This window comes from Squalius cephalus (assembly GCF_949319135.1).
Source record: "Squalius cephalus genome assembly, chromosome: 11".
NCBI classification, from domain to species: Eukaryota; Metazoa; Chordata; class Actinopteri; order Cypriniformes; family Leuciscidae; genus Squalius; species Squalius cephalus.
This window is the reverse complement of record NC_137132.1, coordinates 15097783-15111257: the sequence shown is the minus strand read 5'-3', so window position 1 is coordinate 15111257 and position 13475 is coordinate 15097783. Positions and strand designations below refer to the sequence as shown.

The 13475-nt window shown below is 37.5% G+C and overlaps 1 protein-coding gene across 1 annotated transcript in view; it reads left to right on the top strand.

Annotated features, from left to right (window-relative positions):
* Window positions 1-1087: 1087 nt before the first annotated feature.
* Window positions 1088-13475, top strand: part of LOC307166552 (alpha-2-macroglobulin-like) — a 69111-nt gene continuing 56723 nt past the window's right edge. The window contains exons 1-16 of the mRNA XM_079884988.1: window positions 1088-1206; window positions 5256-5436; window positions 5546-5702; window positions 6547-6599; window positions 6721-6741; window positions 6936-7101; window positions 7220-7304; window positions 7638-7749; window positions 7863-7983; window positions 8101-8210; window positions 8303-8473; window positions 8566-8799; window positions 8907-9116; window positions 9204-9353; window positions 9568-9693; window positions 9838-9940. Of these exons, the coding sequence (XP_079741114.1) occupies window positions 1121-1206; window positions 5256-5436; window positions 5546-5702; window positions 6547-6599; window positions 6721-6741; window positions 6936-7101; window positions 7220-7304; window positions 7638-7749; window positions 7863-7983; window positions 8101-8210; window positions 8303-8473; window positions 8566-8799; window positions 8907-9116; window positions 9204-9353; window positions 9568-9693; window positions 9838-9940 (2086 nt within the window). The 5' untranslated portion in view covers window positions 1088-1120. The remainder of the gene's footprint in view (window positions 1207-5255; window positions 5437-5545; window positions 5703-6546; window positions 6600-6720; window positions 6742-6935; window positions 7102-7219; window positions 7305-7637; window positions 7750-7862; window positions 7984-8100; window positions 8211-8302; window positions 8474-8565; window positions 8800-8906; window positions 9117-9203; window positions 9354-9567; window positions 9694-9837; window positions 9941-13475) is intronic.

The following is a 13475-nucleotide window of genomic DNA, read 5'->3' as shown; positions in this document are numbered from 1 at the left end:
AGATGATTTTCCCTGCATAAGTGAACCACAACTGGTGCACAGACGCCACTAAATGCCCTACGCCACTGAACGCTAAATGAATAACCAGCTAACCCGAACCTATCCGGTTTTAAATGGTCCAAATGGTTACCTCCCAGTATTTCCATTGCAGCACGTCCAGCCAAATATCTATCGCATCACGCAAAAGGTGCTGCCCATTTAAATGCCCTTTTCCTGGTTTGGTCCTCCACACACAACCAATGGGTGGTGTGTAAGTCATCCCACTGATTTGGAAAGTTTGCCAATCCTTGTGCTTTTCCTGCCTGTGTGTCGCACATGCCGATCTGCATGTAGATACAATGTTCCAAACATTTTTTTTGTACTAACATTATTAGTGGATCCCAGGCAGAAAAACAAACATGGTAAAATATTAATCATGTTGTATAATCTCAAGTAAAATTATCATTTAATTGCTCATTTAATAGATTTACTTCACATATTTTAATGATAAAATCTTTTCAGACCCCATATTAGAAGGGGGTTGCAAATCTAAACAAACATTTACAGTAACTCTCTCACTCTGACTGAGTGGGAGTAGGTGATTCTTGACCCTTGATTTCAGTATTGATTGTTTTCAGGAAACAGGTCAGTGGCCTGTTTTTTTTCTGTGGCCTTTTTTTTTTTTCTGTGTATGAGCCTATAGTTTGTTCAGATGATATGATTTGTATATTTTACTATTTTCTACAGAAAAAATAGTACAACAAATCTACTTTAACTGCAAATGCAATTAATATCAAATTTAAAAAATATTTTTTTTCTTATATAATGACAAACTTTTGAGTTGTTAAACTGTTAATGGAGAACTGTTTTGTAAAGAGTCTTTGTATTAGTAGATATTATATAATGTATATAATCTATATTTTACTGCATGCCTGAATACTATTTTTAATATTTGTCTCAAATGTATTTTTAAGGCTTTAGTAGTGCTAATTTAGCAAAAGTTTTCAAACTGCGTTGCCTACATGTTGAATCATTAATCAGATGATCAATAGAAATGTTTTGAAGGACCTCCTTTAGCATGAGAGTCCCTTTAAAAGAGATGGTCCAGTTCATCTCATGACCTGTATGATCGCTCGTCATCATGACTCTGAATATGAGCTGCTGTTGGAAAGGGCTCCTTCTGCTCTCTTTCTTCCTGATCTGTGTCAATGGACAAACATCCGGGCCGTAAGTTTTTAACAGTTTCTGCTAAGGAAAGTGTTTTGCTCAGCTGGGAGATATGACCAAAGATATGGGCGATATGGTAACATTTAAATATTCTGACTGATTGAGTTGTATTAAAATTAACCATTGGTCTTCCACAATAGTATAGCCTACATTTAGATCATGATAACCACAGTTAACACCACGGATATAGCACCTCAATGGTAAAATGTATAACTATGGTTATATGTATTTGTATTTGTCTTTAGCCTAAATACAGCATAAATGAACAAGCTATAGCTTATTAAAAAAAATACTGTAATTAGCCAATATTCCATTACTCATTTAATACATTTAATACATGTCTACATTGAAGAAGAGTGGCAGACAAAAAGCACCTTGGAGAAACTCAACAGCAGTGCAAAATATGAAAAGACAATGCAGAAAAGCAGAGCGCATGTGGCGGAAGACAAAACTTGTAGTCCATTATAACATCTACAAAGATAGCCTTCATGCTTTCAATATGGAACTAGGCAAAGCTAGACAGACTTTCTTCTCAAATATTATAAACTGCAATTTAAACAACACACACACTCTTTTTGCTACTGTAGAGAGACTGACAAACCCCCCAAGCCATATTCCCAGTGAAATGCTCTCAGACAACAAGTGCAGTGAGTTTGCTTCTTTCTTCAATGAGAAAATCAATAATATCAGAAAGGTGATCAGCACATCCTTGAGTTGCGCTGGGGTCAGACAGATCAGACCACCTGTGAAAGTAGTTACTATGTCTGATTTCAAAGAAATAGATGGCAAAATTTTAGAAGAAACCGTACAGCACCTTAAAACATCAACCTGCGCTCTTGACACACTTCCCACATCTTTTCTCAAAAGTGTGTTAAATAGTTTCCTGGAGCTCAAACAGTAGAGCGTTGGCGCTTGCAATGCCAAGGTCTTGGGTTCGATTCCCAGGGAAAGCAAGAAATGATAAGAATGTAAATGTGTACCTTGAAATGCAATGTAAGTTGCTTTGGATAAAAGCGTCTGCCAAATGCATAAATGTAAATGTATACAGTTTAGAAGCAGATCTTCTAGAAGTGTTAAATGCCTCACTTTTCTCTGGGAGTTTTCCAAACTCCCTGAAAACTGCAGTTGTCAAGCCCCTCCTGAAAAAGAACAATCTGGATAAGACCTTTCATAGGCAAGATCATTGAAAAAGTTGTCTTCAATCAGCTGAACAAATTCTTATGCTCGAATGGATACTTTGACAATTTTCAATCTGGTTTCCGACCGCACCACAGCACAGAGACAGCGCTCATAAAGCTCATAATAAACAATATTCGCTTAAATACTGATTCAGGAAAATTATCAGTGCTGGTACTACTCGACCTCAGTGCTGCATTTGACACTGTCGATCATAACATACTTCTTGACAGGCTGGAAAACTGGGTGGGGCTTTCTGGGATAGTCCTAAAATGGTTCAGGTCATACTTAGATGGGAGAGGTTATTATGTGAGTATAGGAGACCATAAGTCTGCGGAGTCCCTCAAGGCTCAATTCTTGCGCCACTCCTGTTCAACCTGTATATGCTCCCAATGAGCCAAATAATGAGAAAGAACCAAATCGCTTACCACAGCTATGCAGACGACACACAGATTTACTTAGCCCTATCGCCTAACGATTACAGCCCCATTGACTCCCTGTGCCAATGCATTGATGAAGTCAACAGTTGGATGTGTCAAAACTTTCTTCAGTTAAACAAAGACAAAACTGAAGTCATTGCGTTTGGAAACAAAGATGAAGTTCTCAAGGTGACTAAACATCAAGTCAGAAATCTCGGTGTGTCCCTAGAGTCAGACCTAGTTTCAGTAGTCATGTCAAAGCAATAAAATCAGCATACTATCATCTGAAAAATATTGCAAGAATTAGATGCTTTGTTTCCAGACAAGACTTAGAGAAACTTGTGCATGCTTTCATCACCAGCAGGGTGGATTATTGTAATGGACTCCTCACTGGCCTTCCCAAAAAGACCTAAGACAGTGTCAGCTCATACAGAACGCTGCCGCCAGGATTCTGAGCAGAACCAGAAAATATGAACATATCACACCAGTACTCAGGTCTTTACACTGGCTCCCAGTTACATTTAGGATTGATTTTAAAGTATTATTACTGGTATATAAATCACTCAATGGCCTATAGGACCTCAATACATTGCAGATATGCTCACTGAATATAAACCCAACAGATCACTCAGATCATTAGGTTCAAATCATCTAGAAATACCAAGGGTTCACTCTAAGCATGGCGAGTCCGCTTTTAGCTATTATGCCAGCCGCAGCTGGAACCAGCTTCCAGAAGAGATCAGATGTGCTCCTACTGTAGTCACTTTCAAATCCAGACTCAAAACACATCTGTTTAGCTGTGCATTTACTGAATGAGCACTGTGCCGCTGTTCGTCCGACTGTTTGTACTGTACTGTATTCGTCAACAACACGCGCTTGTACCCCCTGCTAGTGAGATCGACTAACAGCAGATGGATAGTATGCTCGGTAATCTACTGCTTTTCCTGCAGTTCCTGGATGTCAATGTTGAATTTACTGTCGAATTTGTGGAAGCGAATTTGCAAAGTAAAATGGACCGAAAATTGCCTGTTGAATATTATAGGTTGTATTTTTAAACAGTTTGACTATTTTGGAAGTGAAATATGAAAGGTGAATATGGATTATTGAAGTTTTTAATAATGAAAATGTGTTTGAAATGTTTTGAATTGAAATATTCACAGCTTAAATATTCAACCATGTTGAATTTCAGCCCATAAAAATGCAAGCCCTAAAAATACAATACATTAAAATGCAAGCATGGTTAATGCAATGCCTATTTTTTAGTAGTGCAATTCAACAGGCTTTTTTCTTTCAAAAACATTTGGCATTATTTTACTTCCATAATGCTCTGTCTATGCTCTGTCCAGGTACGGTTTGTGTCGAGCCATTTATTAGCCTGGCTGTTTGAAGAAAAAGGGATTAAATGAAGACATAGTTGCAATAAACTCTGTAATAATCCAAACAACTGTATCAGATGATTATTGTGTTACACGGAGCTGAACTGATGACAGCACGGCTTGATCTCTGGCTGACCAATCAGCGGAAAGGGGCGTTTTATTCCCACCCATGTAGAGATCGAATATTCAAGTTGTTTATTCATTTTGGTTTTATTGTTTTTCCATTTGGCGGATTAGAACAAAGTGTGATGAAAACAAAGATAAAAATATGAAAAAACGACGCAAGATTTGTTTATTTGTGTTCATATGTGATAAATGAGCATTTTTGTCAAATTTACTTCTTTCATTTTACCATTTAGAAGTCAAAAAAAAAAAAAAAAAAAAAAGAAGAAGAAAGAAAAAAAATAAATAAAAGAAAATTATCCGAAGGTACTGACCCACCCCTTTCAATCCGATCGAAATTTCATTTGGATCGAGCTCAACCGATTAAGGTGTTTACATAAAGGCTTTTCAGTTCGATTGAGCCGTCAATCCGATTAAAAACGGATTATTTTGCGCGGTATATATTGGTTCAAATGAGTAACGTTAGTGATGTTTCTTTCCGCTTTTGGTGCATCAACATTATATTGAACATTTTTCTAGCTCTTCGTTTGATCGAGGAAACTTATATCGCGATAATTGTGAATATGCCGTTGTGTACGATAAGACTTGATGATGAATTCTTTATTGATTTAACTGTGTTGCTAGGTTTGCTGTTTGAAAGACAACTTAAGGCATGTAGCCTATAAGATCATTCATAATTAATGGCAAAATAGTGTATTTTCAAGAGCAATATTGTCCTAAATAAACATAAAATTAATTCACCAGACTTCACAGTTTACTCTTGTATTCTCACTTCTCAAAAATTGATCAATAGCAAATTAATTTGATTTATTTTCACCAGTTTAATTTTTTGTGTTTCTTATTGTATCTAACCACTCTGTATTGATTTTCAGTTCCATTTAAAATTTTTCAGCCCCATTTTATTTATTGTATCGAACTACTCAGGCAATATTGTATGATCCTTTTCTCTGGACAGATCTTTCATGGTGACGTTTCCTGCAGTGATCGGGTCTGGATCTGAGGCCAAACTGTGTGCAAGTCTTCTCAAGCCCAATGAAAGCCTTGTCCTGAACATTCATCTGGTTCATGGTAACCAGAGCACTTTACTGCTGCAGGAGAAAGCTGAGGAAGAGTTTCACCGCTGCTTTAACTTCAAGGTCTGCCATCAAAACATACACATGATGATTATTATCAAATCTATTTCACCATAACACATCTATTTTTTGTCATGGCAGGTTGTAAATACAGTATATTATTTCTCATCAGGCTCCTCTGGTCGAAGCAGAATCAGTGCAGAAAATGAAGGTCGAACTACAGGGAGAAACTTTCAAGATGACTGAAGAGAGAAAAGTCATGTTCAAGCCTTACCATCCTCTGACCTTTATCCAGACTGATAAACCTATCTATATTCCAGGACAGACAGGTGAGCTTTGAATGTCTCAAAGGCTCAGTAAATAATGCTGGTGTCACTGACATCTAAATCCTGATCACAGCTTATATACATTAAGTAAAGCTCGCTATGATCATACAATGAGCTGATGATCAAAAATTACAAATGTTGCACAAACCGACAGATGGTAAAAGAGCAAGTAAACAGTTCAATGGATTTACAAACTTGTAAACAGAAAAGAGGAGCATAAGAAAATATAAGGAAAGAAGATAAGAATGAGTAGCTTTGAAATCTAACAGCTTTGGAAACACAAGAATGGTCATCTAGTGTGTGTTTGAACAATCCCCTCAGATTCAAACATATATTTAGCCTAAATACTGTAATTACAGTATCTATATGACTTTATTTTGAATGAAATCTAGAGATACTATAGATCAGGGGTGTTCTTGATGAACCACTGCAGAGTTTAGCTTTAACCTTAAATGTCCGGATCAGGATCCAGCTAAGAAAGTCCAGAAAGGTTTTTCTGAAATCTACAGACAGGTATGTGTGGTGAAGCAGGGTTGGGACTAAACTCTGTGGCTCTCCAGGAGTTTGACACTCCTGCTATAGATCGTTACATGAGATAATAGCTGTTAATAGAGATAATTATGGCTAAAACAGGCTACTATGACAGTTGAATTTGGCTCAAAAAACACGTTCACACAGCAGCAGAATACAGTTGTCAGCCCTGCATTTGATCCTTAATACGGTTACGTTCACACACAGTTTGGTCATTTACAGGAGTGAAATACTGACTGTAAGCTTTGTCCCTTACATAAGAGCTGAAGACGTCAAAAGTGGAGTTTTTTTTTAAATGCATATTTCTATTTTACAGTGCACTTCAGAGTTGTTACCATGGATACAAGCTTTGCACCCCTTGATCAGCAGGTCTGATGTGTTTATCTTGCATCTTTATTGCCATTGTTTTCTCTTGCATTGTTGAATACACGTTTAATAAATAAACACATTTTTGGCTTTTAATCTTTTACTACTATTTGCTCTTTTACAGTATAGTACAGTGGTTCTTGAGGTAAGAACACAAAACCTTCTGTGCAGTCATAACTTGCACAAGTTTTAAATCTTATTAACACTACAGAAATTCTGTTAGGCTATTTTTGCAATTATTGTATTTTCAGTAGGCTAATTATACATTTCTCCATTGATAGTCAGGATATGTGTAGCTGACTGTAACTAAATATCTGCCCTGTCTCTGGTATTAAACAGGACAGTCAACGTAACCGGATTGGCCAATGGACAAATGTTTCTTCAACAAGGTGGATTTTGCAGCGTTCTTATGAATTAAACCCAGAGGCCCGTCAAGGCATGTACAAACTGAAGGCTTTTATTGGTGACAGGATGATCTCACATGTTTTTGAGGTGAAGAAATATGGTAAGTCATTAAAACAAATGATTTGCAATGTTGCATGGGAAGAATTTCAATAACATGTTTGTATATTAATATGTAATTTGATGACTAATAACTATAATTTCTGTCTTCTGACTTCTAGTTTTGCCTAAGTTTGAAGTTACTGTAAAAAGCCCAAATAAAGTGAGTGTTGAAGAAGAGGAACTGATAATTGAGGTTTGCGGAAAGTGAGTGGTTTATATTTCCAGTATTAAGAGAGCAGTATAGCATGTGATAAATAAAGCATGTGATTAAATATTCATTTTTAAATGAATAAAGCATTTAAATATATATATATATATATATATATATATATATATATATATATATATATATTAAGAGAGCATTCTTCCGTTCTTGTCACAATTTAAGTTAATTTGATTTTTAATTGTTAATTGTATTCTTTCTTTTTTTATATTTTTTACTTTGGGGTCAGTTATTTACTGTAATCCCCATCGTAATATATTAGTTGCTGAACTCAACCCTGGGTTCTAGATAATTTGCTTGTACCTTTTTCACAGATACACTTATGGACAGCCTGTACCTGGTAAATCATGGGTAAAAGTGTGCCGTAATAATTTGTCCTACCAGAGCCTTTACACCACTCCAGTGTGTTTAGAGGAAACCATTGAGGTATGTGAGTTGAAACACAGTACAAGTAATGGCACATTATCTTACCTCCTCTAATCCAATTAAACTACTCTACAGTCAACATGCTGTCTTTTTTGTTAATTCCTTATAATTAGATAAAAAAGACAGGCTGTGCCATCCATACCTTAGAAATATCAGTCTTTTTCAACGCCACACTAAAGGATAGGCTGGAGAATTCTCTTCGTGTTGAGGCAATGGTTACAGAAGAAGGAACAGGTGAGCTGCTGGATTTGGTCAGATCCTGTTACCTACATTCTTGAATTTCTCATTTTTTATATTTTACTTTAATTTTATTTTAAAGAATAATTATTCTGGTGTTTTTACTGTTTACAGAGATCACCATGACAAAATCTGAATCTGTAACTCTCACTTATGAAATTGGTAAAGCCACATTTACCGAGCTGCCCAAAACATATGAACATGGGTCAATTATAGAAGGAAAAGTAAGTCTAAAATCAGTTTGTCTAAGTTTAACACCATTGATATGTACATAATTATTAATTTATTTATGCCTTCAAAATCTTATTTTCAACAGATCAAACTCTCAAATTTCAAAGGTGCACCAATTCAAAACAAAGAGGTTTATCTTATGGAGGGTAACACTTGGTCCCCAAAACTGCTTCTAAATCTCACTACAGACAGCGATGGACTGGCCAGCTTCTCTTTTAATACATCCAGTCATCCTAAAAGTGATATTAATCTGATTGTAAGAGAGGTTTTTTTGTTGTTTTTTTAGTTTTCTTTTGTGTTCCCTGAAGAGTTCAGTTGCATGAGTTATTTCTGATTCTTTGTTATCAGGCAAGTGTCTCTCAAGAGCCCCGTTATTATAGCCACAACAAGCCTTACATCTCTGTGGGTATACAACCAGTCCAGCTCTTCCAGCCTGCCACTCCATACACCCCAACACTAAGTGAATTGATTATAGAGAATACTGAGCAACCATTAAAGTGTGACTCTGAGTTTACAGCCACCATCAAGTATTATTTTATTGGAGAGACTGTTGAAGACTTCAAAACGGACATTGTCTATATGGTGAGAACATGTGCAGTATTTATATTATTACAGAGATGTTTTTGTTTAACAGTATTATTTGGCTGCACTAGTCAGTTTGTTATTAGAGTGTCATCTGTCTGTTTCAGGTCTTGTCCAGAGGAGTGATCGTTCATCATGGATATGAGAAGATTGAAGTGAAGTCTTCTAATGGAGCAAGTGGCACAATGTCGTTCAAACTGTCTGTTGGTTCAGATCTGGCTCCTGTACTGCAGATTCTGGCATACTGTGTTCTGCCCAGTGAAAATGTTGTTGCGAGTAGCAAAAATTTCAACATTGAAAAGTGTTTCAAAAACAAGGTAGGCTATGCTTTGTAGCTTTAGAAAAGAGCCTCTTTACTGTATTACTGTATTACTAAAATAAATCCTATTCACTGTATTTCACAGGTGTCTCTGCAGTTTTCTCCTGCTAAAGCGGTTCCTGGTGAGATAAACACTCTCCAGCTCTCAGCTCAGCCTGGTTCACTGTGTGGCCTCAGTGCTGTAGATCAGAGCGTCCTGATCCTGAAGTCAGGAAAACGTCTGGATGCTGACAAGGTGTAGATGCTTTAAGATTTAGTATTGATTAACTGCGTCTTCATAGTGGGAATCTACAGTGTGAATCTAGTGATAACATACATTAGATATTACTGCTATGATCCATCAGTGTTTGAGCTGACATCCAAATATAAGGAGATTTAACATTAATCTTCATTCTTTTCTCGCCAAAATAGAATTAAAGTTTTCTTGTGTGAACTTGGTCCCGTCACAGGTCTTCAACTTGCTGCCAGTGCAGTCGGGGTCAGCTTATCCTTATACTGTTGAAGATGAGCGGGAGTGTCTGCATGTGAGACCCCGTCGAGCTGTGCCGACAGACAACGTCTATGAATCCTTAAAGGTAACAGGTGGATTATATGTGTGGCAGTTTATTAGATAACGAATGGGAGAGTATATACTGTATATGTGCAAGTAATTATACTTGATTATACTGACAATTAAAAGTAATTTGTATTTTCATGACTCTTATTGTGGTTTTTGACAGAGAGTGGGATTGAAGATGGCAACAAATTTGGTTGTGCGAGTCCCTCAGTGTCTGTCATACAGAGGCTTGATGTATCACCGATACCGTGGTATAGGTAACAGAGGTGGGTAGTACATTTACTTGAGTACTTTTTTAGAAAAATTTTACTTTTAAGAGTAGATTTGAATGTGGGTACTTTTTACTTTAACTCGAGTACATTTCTAATGAAAAAACTGTACTTTTACTTCGTTACATTGGGCGACGTTCCTCTCGTTACTTTATTTTAATGCAATATGTGTTGTTAAATGCGTTGTTTATTCCAAGCGCGCTGTATCTTTTTTTCTGGACTTGAGCGATGCTCAATTCACAAATGAATCACTCTTTTGAGTCGATTCTGTTCAAAGACTTCATCAAACAAGTTGGCAGATCTGTCTAAGTCGGTTCGCGAATCAGTTTGAATGATTCAGTTCCTGATTCTGTAAAGTTCCCTGCACGCACTGAATCATCTGAAGCGATTTCAATTCACACTGGACTCGGAGTCGTAACAGGAAGATTTAACTTAAGCACATCAAGAGCGTTAGATGAAGTGGCAGTGGACCTACAGTACAGTCAAGTGAGAGCAAATCTTCAAATGCATCATATTTTTGCCAGCGATGAAGATCTTTATTAGTTGAACATCTTCGTAAGCTGTCTGTGAATGAATGATTCCACAGGAGTCAGGACGATATATTCGATTTCATTTCACTCAGGTAATACATTTTACAACCAAACAGATTATTACGCCACGATACTAGAAAGTATGACATTACCTGTTTTTTGGACATATACATTAATTTACATTAAATAAAGCTACCATTGTTCACAGTTTATGAACACCCACCATCCCGCGGTATTGTGTGTATTGTTGCGCAGTGGCGTGCGAACTCGACTTGAAAACGAATGCCTTTACCTGCCGTAGACAGTTAACCAGTTTAAACATGCTTGCAGAAATATACATTTGATTATATTTTGGAGAACAGTCAGAAGAAGATCCGTCGATGTACTTTTTTTGTGTGTGTGTGTGTGTGTGTGTGTGTGTGTTCAGATGTTCAGTAGCAGTCATGACTCATGAGCGCTAGCATGTGAAGAGTTTTTAACTCTTCTCTGTCAATACATGCCTTTGAATGCAACTCTGCAGATTCACTTTATTTCGACATTGTCTAATAATCCAAATGTAGTTGTATAAGTTACTATTATACAAACCAGAGGACAGGCAATGATTTTCGAGCTATACAGATGGCAGAAATAATGCTTACGTCTCTCTTCTGTTTTTGTTGCAAAGATAGCTGATAATAATAGTCATTTAAAGAGGCTACATGCGATTTTCTGAAATTTAAACTCGCAACTGACACCTGTGGCCAAAAAACGGAACTGCTCTTCCTTTCTGCTCGCGCTCGTACGTGCACACTTCACAAGTCATCCGCTGCAAAGAAGTCAACATTATGTTTACAGAGGTAAGAACAGTCAAATACATTGTTTGAGACATGAACATGAACACACATGAACGCGCTTGACGTCACATCCGCAGACAGCGCGTGAAAAATCCGACCCGACAAAAAATAGGAAAAATAGGATACAGGCTTATAGGTGCACCCACTGTGAGCTGACAAGGTGTCAGTATGCTCATCAGGAGATGTTTGAGTCATAAATGGTCAAATAAAAAGGCTATTGTTATGTTTATTTTGGGGGAAAAGTTGCATATAGCCTCTTTAAATAAACAAAATCTAAATAATATCATTTTATATATATGACGACTTTAGAGGCAAAAGCCTCTAAGTACCATCTGAAATTTTCTTCTAAAAGAGCATTTTTTATCAAGCTTGTATGTTTATGTTCACACTTAAATGGCAATGAAAAGTAGCCTACCTATTAAAGGGATAGTTCAGTTTGAAATTAAATTTTGGTATGTTTTAGCTTACCTCAAGGGCATCTAAGATGTAGGTGTCTTTGTTTCCACAGTAGTTTCAATTTTGATATTTTTAGGTCAAACCGTTCTTGTCTGTCAGTCCTATAATGCAGGTCTGTGGTCACTGTCTCAAAGAGCATGCACAGAGTCCAAATTAGAACCAAAGAATATATGCTGTATGGACATAGAACAGGTATAGTTTAGTTTAATTATGGTTATAACTTATTTGTCATCTGCTTTTATCCACTAATACAAGCCTGCTGTAGCAAAACCCGTCCGAATGATGACCAGAATATACTGACGAGTTCAGTGAAGTTTATTGTACATCACACAAAAGATGAGCGTTAGTTTTACTCCAGAGAATCTCTGTAAGAGCTGAATAAACATAGTATAAGAAGTGCGCATTAAAGTCTTATCCATAAACTCTCACTCTCTCTCTCTCCCTTTCATTATCAACAACATACACAGCGAAGTACACAAAACACTCGTTACAACTAACAGTAAACAAATATACACACCTTTTCAGTGGGTGCTAAATAAACTGGTAAACCATCCGTAAAATGACTCGAAGAGCTGTCATAAAGAGCGCGCTCGCACTTTCATTTCTTCCGTGTCCAGTCACGTTAGGCCTGTTGCTCCGGAGACTGTAAGCTTGATCACAAACAGTACAGATCCATCCTTGAGTAACAACGGGAGTAAATGAAGACTGCTATGTTCATTCTTACATCCATCAACAACACACCTCAATCGCTTAGGAGACATTCTTGTCGACAGCTGCTCAAGCATCGAACAATGGCGGACTCTGTGTCCAGCTCACTCAGGGCGGGTCTAGGCTCAAACTGAAGTGTCACTCAACAGTCGTGGGAGGGGCCTGCTCAATTCTACGTCACATTGCGCCGAATCTGAGAACAGCTCATTCTGAGACAGTGCTTATGATTTATTGAGATTGTAAAAAAACCACTGGGTGGATTTTTATCATTCTAGGGTGGTTTTGCTCACACACTGCCAACACACATTTATGTTCAAACACCATGTAAAAGTGAATTTTGCATAATAGGTGCCCTTTAAAATGTATTCTAAAGCAAACCGGTAGCCAATGAAGGGAGTCAAGAACAGGCGTAATGTGATCTCGTTTATAAGTTCTGGTCAGGAGTCGAGCGGTACCATTTTTAACCATTTGTAGTCTGGAGAGGGAGGCCTGATTAATACCTACATATAAAGCATTACAGTAATCCAGGCGAGTTGTGATAAAAGCATGCGCTGCCTATGACGTCACCACTGGTGCAACTGTGAGTATAAAAGATCACCTGTGAAATACGTCATCCATTTCTTGTCTAAAGGAGATGTGTACAGGAATACTGGAAGCATGGCAAGGGGACGCAGCGTCTCATTCCCTATTCTCAGGGAACCATGGTTATATGCGTAACTTGAGACGGTGCCTTTCGAAAGGGAACTTGCGTGCATAGACAGTAAAAGAAATGAACACAGCGACCCCATTGGATTCAATGGAGAAAAGTGAAGTCAATTAGAAGCACTCACTTCCTGATGGCTGAGCATACTGCGCAGACTCAAACTGAGCTTGACGTCAACGTGAGCAACCTGTCTGTCTTCTAGTAGCTGTGCCAAGAGAAATCTTAATCATTCCCTTCCGAAACTTACAGAGACAGGGAGTGTGAGTAGGAGGTGTCCATGAGCTAGGAGCAGGAGCAACTTT